This window comes from Mercenaria mercenaria, chromosome 6 (assembly GCF_021730395.1).
Source record: "Mercenaria mercenaria strain notata chromosome 6, MADL_Memer_1, whole genome shotgun sequence".
Classification (NCBI taxonomy): domain Eukaryota; kingdom Metazoa; phylum Mollusca; class Bivalvia; order Venerida; family Veneridae; genus Mercenaria; species Mercenaria mercenaria.
In genome coordinates, this window is record NC_069366.1 from 60,037,635 (window position 1) to 60,054,781 (window position 17,147).

Consider the following 17,147-nt stretch of genomic DNA (forward strand, 5'->3'; position numbering starts at 1 on the left):
CTTGGTTCACAGTAGCCTGATGTCTTCGGATGTAAATGGTGGTGTTCTTAAATGTAATAGAACACGGTGTTCTCATTGCGCTAATATCACTGAATCTGCACAGTTTACAAGCTCTCAAACTTTGAAAACTTACGATGTTAAACAAAATCTTAACTGCATGTCTGAAAATGTTATCTATTTAATCACATGCAAAAAGTGTAAGTTACAATATGTGGGACAAACACATCAGAAATGTTCACAAAGAATGAACAGCCATAAATTTGATATTAGACATTTTCCTGATACTCCTACAAATGTATCTTAACATTTCAATTCTGAAAATCACTCTGTTAGTGATTTTTCTTTCATGCCAATCGACTTGGTAAAAAATGACTGGTTTAGGCTCTTGAAAGAGACTCGTTGGATTCATACATTGAATACAGCCTGGCCTCATGGCATGAATGCTAAAATATTATTTTAGTCTTTCATTTTATCACACAGATTCTTCCTAATGTATTTTTATGCCCCCAAAGGGAGGCATATTAGTTTTCAACTGTCCATCCGTTAGTTCGTTCGTTCGTTCGTTAGTCACAACGTTAACTTTTTGCATGAAGGCACTTTACTCGCGAACCACTGCACTCAGGACCTTCAAACTTCACGTGCTGATAGTACTTATTAAGTACACCACCCCTACTGACTTTGGGGTCACCAGGTCAAAGGTCAAGGTCACAGGGGCCAACGTTAACTTTTTGCATGAAGGCACTTTACTTGCGAACCACTGCACCCAGGACCTTCAAACTTCACATGCTGATAGTACTTATTGAGTACACCACCCCTACTGACTTTGGGGTCACCAGGTCAAAGGTCAAGGTCACAGAGGCCAACGTTAACTTTTTGCATGAAGGCACTTTACTCGCGAACCACTGCACCCAGGACCTTCAAACTTCACATGCTGATAGTACTTATTGAATACACCACCCCTACTGACTTTGGGATCACCAGGTTAAAGGTCAAGGTCACAGGGGCCAAAATTAACTTTTTGCATGAAGGCACTTTATTTGCGAACCACTGCACCCAGGATCTTCAAACTTCACATGCTGATAGTACTTATTGAGTACACCACCCCTACTGACTTTGGGGTCACCGGGTCAAAGGTCAAGGTCACAGGGGCCAATGTTAACTTTCTGCATGAAGGCACTTTACTCGCAAACCACTGCACCTAGGACCTTCAAACTTCACATGCTCATAGTACTTACTGAGTACACCACCCCTACTGACTTTGGGGTCACCAGGTCAAAAGTCAAAGTCAAAAGTCAAAGTTAACTTTTTGCATGAAGGCACTTTACTCACGAACCACTGCACCCAGGACCTTCAAACTTCACATGCTGATAGTACTTATTCAGTACACCAGGGGGTCACCAGGTCAAAGGTCAAGGTCACAGGGGCCAACGTTAACTTTTTGCATGAAGGCACTTTACATGCAAACCACTTCATTCAGGACCTTCAAACTTCACATGCTGATAGTACTTATTGAGTACACCACTCCTACTGACTTTGGGGTCACCAGGTCAAAGGTCAAAGTGCTGCGGGGGCATTTGTCACCATTAGTGACAGCTCTTGTTGCATATTAGTTAGTTTTCCTTGCCTGTATTAATATTATTTTTGCTTTGCAATTTTTGCAGGGAATAAGTATCTATTTTTGATCCAATTCTATATAGATGAATATTATGCCAAAATGGGTAACGTCATTTGATGTCGTACTTTCCTGTGACGTCATACTGTTTTGTTATTATACTCTGATGAAGTCCAGTGGACGAAACATGTTAGTTTTGAAGTAAAAAGTATATTTCTGGAGTTAGTTCTTCACTTTATCTATTTCTAAAACAGGATATGTAATACATGTTATATATACAGATATTAATGGTGTGTATTATAGGTCCAAGCATCTTCATATAGGTATTCACTTTTTCTGCAGTACTCTGTTTAGTTCCATGTATTTTCCTGCCTGTTAACTACTTCATATAGAAGTCTACAGATAAGAAAGTTTGCAGCATTGTTTCTTGCTTGAATATTTAGAGATATCATGTAGCAGTGTAAAGCATCAATATGTCGGTTTTCCTGTTCCATACACTGTCCTAGTAAGTTTATTGCTGTTTCCCTGTGAGTTAGATTATGCTCTGTATCAATGGTAGTGACAAGGTTTGCAAGTGCATATTGTTGGTCTGCCACTCTCTGAAGAGCTCCGTAGGTTCTATACTGTAAGAAGTAGAGGTAAGGGAGAGAATCTACCACTGCCCAATCCAGCCAGTAGTCAACCATTTCATCCCTTTCAAGCCTGTCCTCTTGTGTAGACCTAAACATTTCATACTGTAGCTCTTTAGGAACACAGCAAATTTCACACCGCAGAAATCTAACACACAGTGCTGTAGTATGTTGTATTAGTTCTTCATTTCCAGTGGTACATTTATGCATGAATCTTTGCCTTAGGTAAAGCAAGGAATGATCACTACAGTTACATGCAGGTTCAACAGTATTCAGATCATACTTTTCTTCTGTATTCCTCAGAACAAACACTGCTCTTTCCATATCTCCTACACAATATAATGCTGATGCAAGTTTCAATCCACCAGATGACACATCTGAGTTCAAACCAACTGAAAAGCAGCCCAGTGCTTCTGGTGATATACTGTGAGTAGTGTAAATGTTGTGAGATGCTATCACAGACCCTAGGGAAGATGAAAGCAGAGGTGCTACAAGTCTTACGGCAGATATTTCCAAACTGTTAGAACCCATTGCTCTATACATTCTTGTTAGTGTTAATGTAAAGTCTGATAACCTCTCATACACCATTTCATTTCCGTCATGCATTGATTCTAAAAGGCGCTTGTGATTTTTACTTATGGTCGCCGTAATATTTTGTAGCAGCAGTGATGAAATTTTAGCATGCATTTGGGCTGGAGTTACATGATACTGACAAACTTCACCCATATTCACCTTCACTTGTAGTCTTGTACCAAGGTCATCAATGGGAATCTCCAGCAGTGCACGACCCTTACTTTGTATGATTTTTTGTAGGATTTCAAAAACTCTGACTTTGTTATGAGGAGACATTCTTCTGGCCATCAGGTTGTTTTCAGGTATTATAAAATGTGGACAGTTTTCTTGTCTTACAAAGTTCTGCAATACTGTAAGACAGCACATCAAACATGCAAGTAAGTTAGACTGCACCCAGTTATTTGAACGTGTATTTTGTATACAATGAAATAAAACAGTTTTACACATGAAGCTTGAAAGTACACCATCACACTGAGGATTTATGAATGTTTTAAGAATCATCTTCGTCAGAATGTAACATCTTAATTGTGTGATGTTTAAACTGAACATCAGACATCTTTCAGCCTGGGAAGTAGATATTCTCCATTCAAGTTGTTCATTCCGGCCATTTTTACTGCTGACTGGTACAACAAAACATCCTGTAGTCTTGCAATATCTCTGCATGTCTTCGGTAGGCCATCTTCCTATACCTTGTTGTAATAACCATGGTTGGGCTTCTGCAGGCCATGATTTACAGTGGAATGCTTGAACAAAATCTTGATCAGCAGTACCTGGGCTTCCTGGCCTTGATGTAGCAGGACCATTTATTACATTTCCTGCTATGACAGCATCTGTCGATAATGTGTTCTTCAGCAGCACTTTACCTCTGCTAACATGATATCTGTTTGGTTCATGATCAAGTAAAGCAGTAGAAAAAGGAAGAGGCTCATCATTCCTCAGACATTGTAGTAGGCAGTAACCTGGTGATGTGGTCTCATCCTGTATCATCAGTAGATTGTGTCTGCCAGGTTGCCACTCACCCCAGTCCTGTATCACATTTAAGTTTTTGAAGGCTATAAGGCTATCAGCATCTGACTTGAGTCCTAATGTTGTAGACCCTTCAGACTGGCTACCAAAACGATAGATGGAATGGTTACTGCCCAGCAAACTTTGTGTACTAGTTTCCATAGTTTCCATCAACAAGAACATCCTCCTCCTCTTCAGAATCATTCTCTCATTGACACTAATATCATTGAGCACCTCTGAGAGTTTCAGTGATACAGTCTGGTAATAATCAGGATCTCGAGACATTCTGGAAATGTAAAACAGCAAAATATTTATAAACTGAATTTGTATCATATTCCAGTTGTTTATTTTAAGATCTGAATTTTAAATTAAAATAGTAGAGGAAAGGAACCAATGATATAAAATATTTCCATTTATTTTCTAAATATTTCTATTTGTGATACTGTATTATGAATTACACCTGTTATAGGACAAGAAGTTTTTTGGGTTTTTTTTAACAAAATAAAATTTTCCATTTAAGCAGTTTCCATAAAGATATAGTCTAAGATTAAATACTTTAAAAATGTAAAAACAAAATGCCTGCCTTTACTCACCTTGAAAAAATTTTCTTGTGAAGTGTGATTGTGTTTATTGTCTAATTCTCTGCCATAAATGACATAAAATAAAAAATATTTCCAATCTATTTTCTCTTTTATTTTTTTTTGAAATTTAATCAAATTTACTTCCACTTTTGGTTTGGATGAACAAAGGGAGGTAATCCATTCAGTTAGTAAGATAAGAGCAACTGCTCATTATTCCCCTTACTGTCACCATGATTGTGTATATAATAATAATGAGGACCGACAGAGTGCTTCTGTTTAAAGCTCTGTAGTTTCATGTGATTATTTGATAAAAGGCTTGATGTCAACAGTCATTTGTCTGCCACCTTTAGGCATAATTGTAATGTCCTTTTAGCAGGTTATCTCAACCGTTTCAAACCAATTAAAGTTAAACTTAGTATACTGTTATATATCATCAGTATACCGGTAATGTTGGCAAGCACTTGTTACTTCGACTTTCATGTTCTGTTAATATTTTTGGAGCCATGGCTTATTTAAAGACATAAAAATGTTGCATCTACGTTTGTTGATTGTTTACTTAGCTCCTTCAGCAGTTTCTGTCCAGCTGAAATGAAACTTGGTATACCTCATCAACAAATTAGTGGCCATGACTTTCATGTCTGTTAAAGTATTTTTTTCTTGTGTACAGCTATCCTATTGTGGACTTTATTTATTATTCTGTAAGGTGTTTTCATGTGGCATTTTGTAAAACAATGTTGACATCATTCTTGTAAAATCAGGGATGTATCTAGAGAGGAAGTGTTGATTTTTTAACTTTAAATAATTTTACAAATTGTCTATTAATGATGGTATTGATCTTTGGACGTCCATCATCGACAGTTTAAAAGAACATTTTCAGTCTGTTAAATCACTTAGTCAATTTCAACCAAATTTAAATGTTCCTTGGCTGACCCTCTTTTGGATTTCTTCAGTCTAGGTCACCAAATTGAATGTAGAATTCTGGTTGCTGCAGCAATCAAAAGGAAAACATGAAAAAATATTCTCACTAGAAAGCTTGACAGCCAACTTCAGCTCAGTAAGAAGAATGCAGGTCTATGGATATTGGGTTCATGAGTTCGAACCCTGGGTGAGGCATATGTTTTCCATGTGGATTCATTTGGGGAAGATGGCAATTACTTGCGGAGCCGTTACACAACTGAAACACCATTAAATTATAGCGTTTAACCCAAAACAAACAAACAGTCATCAGAAAGTCTATTTTCAAAGTAATTTCATGGCAATGTTCCTTGGATAATCCTCTACCAAATTCATCCAAGGTGGGGCTTGTTTTCTGTATATGGCTTTATGGCATATTTAAAGTTAGATCTTCTCAGACATGGTGGACTGATTTCAAAATAGTTTCACAGTTCTGTTTCATGGATGACATTCAACCAAATTTCAGACTTTTTTGACTTAGAAAATCAGATTTCTTGGTTAAGTTTTGTGAGAAAATCAGATTTCTTGGTTAAGTTTTGTGTTTAGGTCAGCTTTTCTCCTATACTATCAAAGCTATTGCTTTGAAACTTGCAATACTTATCCACCATCGTAAGTTGACGCTGTACAGGAAGAACATAACTCTACCATGCTTTTTGCAAGAATTATGGCCCCATTTGGACTTGGAGAAAATCAGATTTCTTGGTTAAGTGTTGTGTTTAGGTCAGCTTTTCTCCTAAACAATCAAAGCTATTGATTTGAAACTTGCAACACTTGTTAACCATCATAAGCTGACATTGTATAGCAAGAAACATAACTCTATCCTGCATTTTGCAAGAATTTGAGCCCCTTTCTGACTTTGAAAATATCGGATTTCTTGGTTAAGTTTTGCATTTAGGTCAACTTTTCTCCTTAACTGTGAAAGCTATTGCTTTAAAACTTAGAGCAGTTATTCCCCATTAAAAGCTAGGACAATATTTCTATTACACAGAGGCAAAAAAAATATCAGATGAGCGTCTTCACCCACAAGGCGGTGCTCTCGTTGTTTTGTTTTTTTTATCCAACAGGTTTTAAGGCATTGCTGGACTGAATGACCTGCCTGAATTTGTTTGTGTTATTTTGATTTGCTGAAAATATGGCCCCATAGAATTTGCTAGCTAGCATGACTGATAGTCTTAACATCAATCCACTATTATAGTTTCTACTGACCATATAAGACATGATCCACTATATAAAGGGTCATATAGAGAATTCCAACTGTAACACCAGGTGACCATTTTATGCATGGTCATGCTATTTACAGGTATCCACTAGCTCAGGTTAGACAGTACGCAACTGGTATGACAACAAGTGTTTTCAATGCATGCTTTATTTTCTATTAACCAGAGAAACCTACATAGAGAGGGAACCCGGTGAGAAGTCAAATGATAGAAATGATCGTGCAATACGTGAGGCAGCAATATGGTATAGAGATCATCTCAGTAAACAGAACTGTAGTGTAAAAATAGTTCTTATAACTAACGATGCTGACAATCGAGCTAAAGCAAAACAGAGTGGTCTGGTAGCTTTCACAGGTAATTGCTTTAATAAGCTTGAGTTTTGTGTCATAGTTGTAAATAGCCTTCATAAGTTGAGCTTGTATTCTCAGGTTTTACCTAAAAATTTTGTTTAGATTTTCCCTAGGAACACTAAGTCTTAGTTATTTAAATATCCTTAGGAATACAGTTGTATGCCCTTTGGAAGCTGGAATTCTAAGTTTGTTTACTAGGGAATACTAAGTTGCAAGTTCAAGTAGTATGGTTTTGTATTTAATTATCAAGGGTAGGTGAAATTATTATGTTTAATGTTCAGTATCTGTTTGAAATTGATGATGCTTAACAAACTATTAAATGATTTTCCTCTGTAAAATTCTTTTCTTTGAATATTTTATAGTTTTGATTGTAACAGAGTGATACAGTGAAACAAAAAAATCACTTGTCTGTATTAAAATTTGTTTGTCCTGATCTAGCAGACTAGTGAAATTTAAAATGATGCTTGTGTATATTTCTTTGACATACCTTAATAATGAAATATTTACAAAATACATATACATCACAGGAGCAAAAAATCAGATGTTTTCCTTAAGTACTGTTTTTCTGTACGCCAAAATTATTTTAAGGTATTAGGCCCATAATAGAGTACCTTCTTTTTGAAGAGTATTCAATTCCTATAAACCTACTTTGGCTGCAATTTTCAGTGGGGCGTAGGTTCAAACCCCACTGGGACCAACATTTTTTCTCTCCTTATTTTCCTTTTTTTCTAGTAAGTTTTCACTACTTTTGAAACTTGTTATTGATTTATTGCATAAAAAATGGGAAAAATATCAGTTGATAAGTGGTTTCTTGCTGTTCAAAGTGAATTTACCTCTGAAACAGAAGGGGTAGAGTTAGACATCTATAAAAATACTGAGTTACATATGGTAAAAAGTTTTGCCTTCAAATTTTAGACTACATATTGTGGAAGAAATGTAGGTAGGTTTTACTTCTGCCCCAAGGTTATTTTTGAATGAAGTGAGCAAAATTCAAAACAGACCCACAGCATTCGACCTTAATTTTTTCAATGTTGGAGTTAGAACTCTGTCGCATTAAACCCGTTTACTTGAGGCACGCTAAGAAAAATGATATTGACAGTTTTATTTTAAGTTTTATAATTGTTTACCAATAGTTTGATGTTTCTTTCATAAAAAATAATGGTATAATGAATTCTCTGTAAACGTTTTAGATAAAGGTCATCACTTTGAAATTTGTCGCCATTTGAGCTTGAGGAAATACCATAAATTACACAAAATTTATAAAAAACGGCATGGTGAAAGTTTTTAAAAATTTGCAACACAATGTAAAGCACGGTCAACTGTAAGAATATACCAAGCAAATGCCATTTTTTAAACATTACTATTAGGGGCCTAATACCTTAAGTCAAAATTTGCAACTATATCAAATAAAGATATTTTTAAAACTGAAACTTCTCCTATCCTACATTATATACAGTCAAACCTGTGTTAAAAACCACCTCTGAATAGAGACCATCTGGCTCAAGAGACCACATATTCTGTTTCCCATTTTAACATTTACAGTGCACTTTTAACTTATGAATAAATTAGGACTTGGAACGATTACTTGGTTAATTGGATCCGATTCAGTTACTAGCAATTCTACAAAACCGCTAATCATTCTCAAACAATTAATATGAAGAATCGTACTTCAGCTTTATACATTTCTTTGACAAGCACATAGACCTGAGTATTAGTTCTGCTAAAACACATTCAGTATAGTCAGTAGTCTCGGATTTGCCTGTCTTGATATGTTTAGAATAAAATATACCAAAATATGACTTATTAATCATCAAACGATTAACCGGTTTCAAAATTTTGAAATCATCCCAGTCCTAGAATAAAGACCACCTCCCAATAAAGACCTCATTTTGGCTCTTCTAAGGGTGGTCTTTACAGACAGGTTTGACTGTAATGAAATATGTACCCAAACTGTCTCCTTTAGTTTCGATATTATATTTCAGTTCATGAGTACATTAAAGGCCTGAAAGACAATGGTTCCCTGCTTGACAAGCTAGCACATGTAGGAACCGGCCTGGTAAGCTAAACATTCTCTGCTTGACAAGCTAGCACATGTAGGAACCAGCCTGGTAAGCTATTGACAAGCTATGTCATGTAGGAACCAGCCTGGTAAGTTAAACATTTCCTGCTTGAGAAGATAGCAAATGTAAGAACCAGCCTGGTAAGCTATTGACAAGCTAGCATATGTAGGAACCAGCCTGTTAAGCTAAACATTCTCTGCTTGACAAGCTAGCACATGTAGGAAACAGCCCGGTAAGCTAAACATTCCCTGCTTGAGAAGCTAGCACATGTAGGAACCAGCCTGGTAAGCTATTGACAAGCTAGCACATGTAGGAACCAGCCTGGTAAGCTAAACATTCCCTGCTTGACAAGCTAGCACATGTAGGAACCAGCCTGGTAAGCTAAACATTCCCTGCTTGACAAGCTAGCACATGTAGGAACCAGCCTGGTAAGCTAAACATTCCCTGCTTGACAAGCTAGCACATGTAGGAACCAGCATGGTAAGCTTAACATTCCCAGCTTGACAAGCTAGCACATGTAGGAACCAGCCTGGTAAGCTATACATTTCCTGCTTGACATGCTAACACATGTAGAAACCAGCCTGGTAAGCTAAACATTCCCTGCTTGACAAGCTAGCACATGTAGGAACCAGCCTGGTAAGCTAAACATTCTCTGCTTGACAAGCTAGCACAGTGTCATGTAGGAACCAGCCTGGTAAGCTATACATTTCCTGCTTGACATGCTAACACATGTAGGAACCAGCCTCGTAAGCTAAACATTCCCTGCTTGACAAGCTAGCACATGTAGCAACCAGCCTGGTAAGCTAAACATATACATGTATGCATTTCATGATGGGTTATTGCTTTTTATGCCCCCAAAGGGAGGCATATTAGTTTTCAACTGTCCATCCGTTCATTCGTTAGTTTGTTCGTTTGTCACAACATTAACTTTTTGCATGAAGGCAATTTACTTGCGAACCACTGCACCCAGGACCTTCAAACTTCACATGCTGATAGTACTTATTGAGTACACGACCCTTACTGACTTTGGGGTCACCAGGTCAAAGGTCAAGTCACCAGGTCAAAGGTCAAGGCGCTGTGGGGGCATTTGTCACAATTAGTAACATCTCTTGTTTAAACTTTTTTCTGTAAGCAATCAATCATTGTAAGATAGCTGTTTCACATTCATTCTTTCATGCAGTTCTACATTTCTGACATATCTGGTATTTTTAAGTGATAGATGTACTAGACAATATAGGTGACTATTTCTAAGTAGGTAAGGTTGAAGATGTTGAATCCGTTGTCCCTCACTGTTATTGCTTCAACATCTTGCATACCGTGTAGAATTGCTCATGTGAGGAAGCCATCTAACTAGCATATGAAAGGTTGTTATATGCCCACCCACACCTGAAAGTCTTATGCCTGTAGGGTCACTGAGGATCGTCCTCCATCATCTAAAGCTGAACATTTGCCATTTGACCTAAAAACTGAAGAAAGCAATAGACATAGTGGTTTCAAGCCTTGTCAGTGGTTATTTGATGGAGCAGTCTGGCTAACATGCAGAAGTTCTTTAGTTCTACCAATATAAAGTCAAAGATCTGAAATAATGGCCTGAAGGCATGTGCATTCTTTCTCTCAAAACCCTTTGAGCTTTAAAGTCTTTTAGTTATCTAAACTATTTTGCAGTGACCTAGAAACTAACAAAAGCCTCAAAAGGTTGTGGGATTGATGCCAGAGCTGATTATTACAGAAAGTAGATATCTGAAAGTAATACATGTACCAGTTAAATTGATCTTCAGAAGTTGAAATTGGCAAACTCATATCCCCAGAAAAAAACCATTATGGCTAAAATGGCAAAATGTCATGCCCACTTAAAAGCCATTTTGGCCCAAATAATGTAATCGCATGCCAACAACAATGGCTTATCAGTAGAGGAGAAAATAATTCAGGACAAAGCTGAAGTTGCAATTTTTTTATGCAACAGCACCTTGTCACAAGCTTAAATTAATTTCAAAAGTCTAACCACAGGGACCTTAAAAATACAATATTCTTGAGAAAAAATGTTGTTAAGCATTATTGTAATACTTAATGGTTTGATACCAGTATACCTAACTGTAATCCTTTGTTGTAGGTACATGAGAGAGACAAAGTACAGTTTCCGGAACACTTACCAATGGTTGAGATACAGAGGGGTATCAAGTCTGGGAAATACTTGCAGGGAAACTTTGTCGCCAGTCGAGAAAACTACCTTGAGGCCAATATAAGTCTACATACTGGAGATGAAATGGTAACATTGTAAAACCTATTATGAGATTCCGGTGTCATGAGTTTGATTCCCGATAAGTTTTTAGCTCGACTTTTCGAAGAAAATGTAGAGCTATTGCACTCGCCCCAGCATCGACGTCGGCGTCGCCGTTGGTTAAAGTTTTTGATAAAGTCAAATATATCTGTTACTATCAAAGCTATTGACTTGAAACTTAAATTAGGTATTTACTATCAAAGTCTACACCAGGAGAAACAATCCCCATAACTCTGATTGAATTTTGACAGAATTATGCCCCCTTTTAACTTAGAATTTTTGGTTAAAGTTTTTGATAAAGTCAAATATCTCTGTTACTGTCAAAGCTATTGACTTGAAACTTAAAATACTTATTTACCATCAAAATCTACACCAGAAGAAACAATCCCCTCAACTCTGATTGAATTTTGACAGAATTATGCCCCTTTTTAACTTAGTATTTTTTTGTTTAATTTTTGATAAAGTCAAATATCTCTGTTACTATCAAAACTTTTGACTTGAAACTTAAAATACTTATTAACCATCAAAGTCTACACCAGGAGAAACAATCCCCATAACTCTGATTTGAATTTTGACAGAATTATGCCCCTTTTTAACTTAGAATTTTTTGTTAAAATTATTGATAAAGTCAGATATCTCTGTTACTATTAAAGCTTTTGACTTGAAACTCAACATAGTTATTTACTATCAAAGTCTGCATCAGGAGACACAATTCCCATAACTCTGATTTGAATTTTGACAGAATTATGCCCCTTTTTAACTTAGAATTTTTTTAAAAAAAAATTGATAAAGTCAATTATCTCTGTTACTATTAAAGCTTTTGACTTGAAACTCAAAATAGTTATTTTCTATCAAAGTCTACACCTGGAGACACAATTCCCATAACTCTGATTTGAATTTTGACAGAATTAATCTGAATTATGTCCCTTTTTAACTTGGAATTTTTTTTACTGGCAAAGCTCTTATTCAGAGTCAAGCACTGAGAAAAGTCGAGTGCACTGTCTTACGGACAGCTCTTGTTGGTAGAAGGTGTTATGCCAGAGGTCAGAGTTCATTTCTTCTTTCAGCTCTGATTAGTAATGAGAAATTGACAGTAACATACGAAGAACTTGTTAGTATTGGGTCAGAACCAGGAAACAGGTTAGGTCAACTGCCTGGCATTTCATAACTGTAATACTTATAAAAAAACAGCGCTGAACCCAATACAAATTAAATGACTTATTAACAGAATCAACGTGCCGCAGTAGTTATTATAATTATACTGCCATTAAGCTCACTAGTGCACAAGTTGCTTAACATAAGCTATATGTCTCCTTAATTACCCAAGTTCAGAGTATTTTTCTTTGATACCACAACCATAATTATTTACGAAGAATGTGTAACTGTATAAGATCTAGGTCAATATGATTATCAATCAGTCAAAATTGAGAAAATTGACAACTTGTCTGTTCATTAAGTGGAGTATCTTAACATTTAAGAGTAATTTGTTGTGGCATATATTGCAACAATTTGGCACTATTGTTGTTGTATGTAGGAATATATAATTGGATAGTCCTTTTGATTTCCAGGTGTTTGTTCAAGGTCATAAGAACCTGAATCGAGCTGTGAATGGTGACATAGTTGCCATGGAAATGTTACCTGAGTCTGAATGGAGTTGTCCAAGCTCTCTAATTTTGGAGGAGACAGAGGAGAAAAATGATGATGCAGATATTGAGGAGGAGGTTGGTGTAATGTTTCTGGTAGAAAAGTTAAGATTGTATGCTTTTACAGGCACGTCTGTTTTTGTAGGACTTCCATGTCCTGTTTCTGAAGGAGAGGGTTGAGACTGTTTTGCTCATGTCATCAGTAATTTGGTTTCAGAACAGTAACTAGAAAACAGTTAGTCTCTTGCAGGGTAGTTGTCTGTGGTCAGTACATTACCTTTAATGTTTTTAGCTCGCCTGTGCTCAAAGGTGAGCTTTAGTGATCGCCCTGTGTCTGTCGTCCGTCATCAACAATTTGACTGTTAACACTCTAGAGGTCACAATTTTGGCCCAAACTTCATGAAACTTGGTCAGAATGTTACCCTCAATAAAATCTTGGACAAGTTGGATATTGGGTCATCTGGGGTCAAAAACTAGGTCACCAGGTCAAATTGAAGGAAAAGCTTGTTAAAACTAGATCTAGAGGTCACAATTTTGGCCCAATCTTAATGAAACTTGGTCAGAATGTAACCTTCTGCTCGATATTGGGTCATCTGGGGTCAAACACCAGGTCAAAGGAAAAGCTTGTAAACACTCTAGAGGTCACAATTTTGACCCAATCTTAATGAAACTTGGTCAGAATGTTACCCTCAATAAAGTCTTGGACTTGTTCTATATTGGGTCATCCAGGTTAAAAAACTAGGTCACCAGGTCAAATAAAAGGAAAAGCTTGTTAACACTGTAGAGGCCAGATTTATTACTGTATCTTCATGAAACTTGGTCAGAATGTTAATCTTGATGATCTCAAGATCCAATTTGATTTTGGGTCATGTAGGATCAAAAATTGTTAGGTCACCAGGTCAAATCAAAGGTAAAGCTAGTTTACACTGTAGAGGCCACATATTTATGACCATATTTTCATGAAACCTGGTCAGAATGTTAATCTTGATGATCTGTAAGTCAGGTTTAAATCTGGGTCAGGTGGGATCAAAAACTAGGTCACTAGGTCAAATCAAAGGAAAAGCTTGTTAACACTCTAGAGGCCCTTCATGGCCCTCATGTTTGAGGTCATCAGAGATCAGACTCGCCCTGATACTGTGATACTGAAAATTGTTTCTGGTCAGTAATTGGAAAAGAATTGACCTGCAGTCCAAAGAAGATGTGGAGTTCTTTGACTTTTTGGAACATCGTCCTAAAAATTCATGGATTAGTCTTTTAATTGTTGTCAAAAGAAGAACGTTTCTATAATGCTCTGCTACCAAATGCTATTGAGATTACCAGAAAGGTCTGCTGTTCATTATCATAAATATTTACAGACTCTGGTACCAGGAGTAATTAGTCCTTTGGTTATGGATGATATCTTATGGTTAAATGATACTGCTCATCGTAATGGGGTAGTTAAGCCTTTTTAGCTCACCTGTCACAAAGTGACAAGTTGAGCTTTTGTGACCGCTTGATGTCCGTCGTCAGTCGTGCGTCGTCCGTCAACAATTTGTAAAAAAATCTTCTTCTTGAAAACCACTGGGTAGAATTACACTAAACTTCACAGGAATGATCCTTGGGTGGCTCCCTTTCAAAATTGTTCAAAGAATTGAATTCCATGCAGAACTCTGGTTGCCATGGCAACCAAAAGGAAAAACTTTAAAAATCTTCTTCTCAAAAACCAGAAGCCCTAGAGCTTAGATATTTGGTGTGAAGCATTGCCTAGTGGACCTCTACCAAATTTGTTCAAATCAAAACCCCAGGGTCAAAATTGACCCCGCCCCAGGGGTCACTTGATTTTACATAGGAAAATCTTCAAATATCTTCTTCTCAAAAACCAGAAGCCCTAGAGCTTAGGTATTTGACATGTAGCATTGCCTAGTGGACCTCTACTAAAATTGTTCAAATAATGACCCCGGGGTCAAAATTGACCTCGCCAAGGGGTCACTTGATTTTACATAGGAAAATCTTCAAATGAATTCTAAAAATAAACCAGAAGGCCTAGAGCTTAGATATTTCACATGTAGCATTGCCTAGTGGACCTCTACAAAATTTGTTCAAATCATGACCCCCAAGGTCAAAATTGACCCCACCCCAGGGGTCACTTGATTTTACATAGGAAAATCTTAAAAAAAATTCTAAAAATAAACCAGAAGGCCTAGATCTAAGATATTTGACATGTAGCATTGCCTAGTAGACTTCTACAAAATCTGTTCAAATCATGACCCCGGGATCAAATTGACCCCGCCCCATAGGGTTACTTGATTGTACATAGAAAAATCTTCAAAATTTTCTAAAAATAAACCAGAAGGCCTAGAGCTTAGATATTTCATATGTAGCATTGCTTAGTGGACCTCTACAAAATTTGTTCAAATCATGACCCCCGGGGTTAAAATTGACCCCACCCCAGGGGTCACTTGGTTTTATGTAAGAAAATCTTCAAAAATTTTCTAAAAATAAACCAGAAGGCCTAGAGCTTAGATATTTCACTTGTAGCATTGCCTAGTGGACCTCTACAAATTTGTTCAAATCATGAGCCCCCGGGTCAAAATTGACCCTGCCCCAGGGGTCACTTGATTTTACATAGGAAAATCTTCAAATTTTTTCTAAAATTAAACCAGAAGGCCTAGATCTTAGATATTTGACATGTAGTATTGCCTAGTAGACTTCTACAAAATTTGTTCAAATCATGACCTTAGGGGTCAAATTGACCCCACCCCATGGGGTTACTTGATTGCACATAGAAAAATCTTCAAAATTTTCTAAATATAAATTTTTAATTACTTCCCTTTTATGTTTCTATAAATAGCTTCTTGTCCTTAAGTGCAATGATAACAGGTGAGCGATATAGGGCCATTATGGCCCTCTTGTGTTACTGATGTTATCCTATTGTTAAAAGATGCCACTCTTGGAAATGGGGTAGTAAGTCCTACTGTACTGACTTGAAAATTATGACATTCTGTCATCTCTGATATGTGGGTGATTCACAGTAAGTAACATATTACAGTAACTGTCTGAGGTTGCAGCTTTCAGAATATTTAGTTTCTTACCAAATTTTAATGTACAATCTTTAGTAAAGATTTGAAAAAAATCTAAATTTTCACTTCAGAACAATGTGCCCCTAGATAAAGTAAACCTAAAGCTTTAAACAAATGCATGTTAAAAGAGATTTTCAAAAAGTACACATTAAAAGTGTGAGTTTTCATACACCTGCTTAATTGATTGTGATATGTTTATGAAGGATGAGAAGATAAAGAGAAATAAAGTACCAAAGGAATTAAGGCAGCCCACTGGACGTGTTGTAGGAATCATCAAGAGAAATTGGAGACAGTATTGTGGCATTTTACAGAAGTCGGCTATACAAGAGGTGATATATTTATACAATGTTATTAGCTCAACTGTCATGTAGTGAAAATGTGAGTTTTTGTGATGGCCCTTCGTCCATCTTACGTCCGTCGTTGGTCAACAATTGGCATAATATCTTGGTTCCTTTCGAAAACTGGGCAGATCCCATCATGGGTTCCAGATTTCCAAAATTTTCTGTTTGGCCTTTGCAGCCATATGGAGACTTCATTAATGGCTTTTATTGGATACAAGCTTGCAAAATATCTTTAACAACAAAGATTCTTGGATTCCATGATGAACTCATCAGATTCAATCATAGATTCAGGAGTTAGAGCCCCTGATTGACCGCTGAAAGAGCCAAAATTTGTAAGTTTTACCTTGTGATTTTAACCACACTTACACATAACAATAGTTACAATAAAATCTCAGTTCCTTTCAAAAACTGACTAGATTTCATCCTGGGTTCTAGAATTACTGCTCTTGAAAGGGGCAAAATTTTCTATTTTTAGCTCACCTGTCACAAAGTGACAAGGTGAGCTTTTGTGATCGCGCTGCGTCTGTCGTCAGTGCGTGCGTCCGTAAGCTTTTGCTTGTGACCACTCTAGAGGTCACATTTTTAATGGGATCTTTATGAAAGTTAGTCAGATTGTTCACCTTGATGATATCTAGGTCATGTTCGAAACTGGGTCACGTGCCATCAAAAACTAGGTCAGTAGGTCTAAAAATAGAAAAACCTTGTGACCTCTCTAGAGGCCATATTTTTCACAAGATCTTCATGAAAGTTGGTCTCAATGTTCACCTTGATGATATCTAGGTCAAGTTTGAAACTGGGTTACATGCCATCAAAAACTAGGTCAGTAGGTCAAATAATTGAAAATC

At 36.8% G+C, this 17,147-nt stretch overlaps 2 protein-coding genes across 2 annotated transcripts in view; one reads left to right on the forward strand and one right to left on the reverse strand.

Annotated features, from left to right (window-relative positions):
• LOC123548765 (exosome complex exonuclease RRP44-like) overlaps positions 1-17,147 on the forward strand; it is a 74,319-nt gene that overhangs the window by 19,289 nt on the left and 37,883 nt on the right. Inside the window, exons 4-8 of the mRNA XM_053546053.1 lie at positions 6,738-6,925; positions 8,904-8,977; positions 11,092-11,247; positions 12,828-12,980; positions 16,165-16,290. Coding sequence (XP_053402028.1) covers positions 6,738-6,925; positions 8,904-8,977; positions 11,092-11,247; positions 12,828-12,980; positions 16,165-16,290 — 697 coding nt within the window. The remainder of the gene's footprint in view (positions 1-6,737; positions 6,926-8,903; positions 8,978-11,091; positions 11,248-12,827; positions 12,981-16,164; positions 16,291-17,147) is intronic.
• On the reverse strand, positions 1,803-4,572 carry LOC128557779 (uncharacterized). Its single transcript, XM_053546054.1, has 2 exons — positions 4,413-4,572; positions 1,803-4,105 (listed from the first exon to the last, which is right to left on the reverse strand). The coding sequence occupies exon 2, from the start codon at positions 4,102-4,104 to the stop codon at positions 1,963-1,965; it is 2,142 nt and encodes a 713-aa protein (XP_053402029.1). The 5' UTR covers position 4,105; positions 4,413-4,572; the 3' UTR covers positions 1,803-1,962.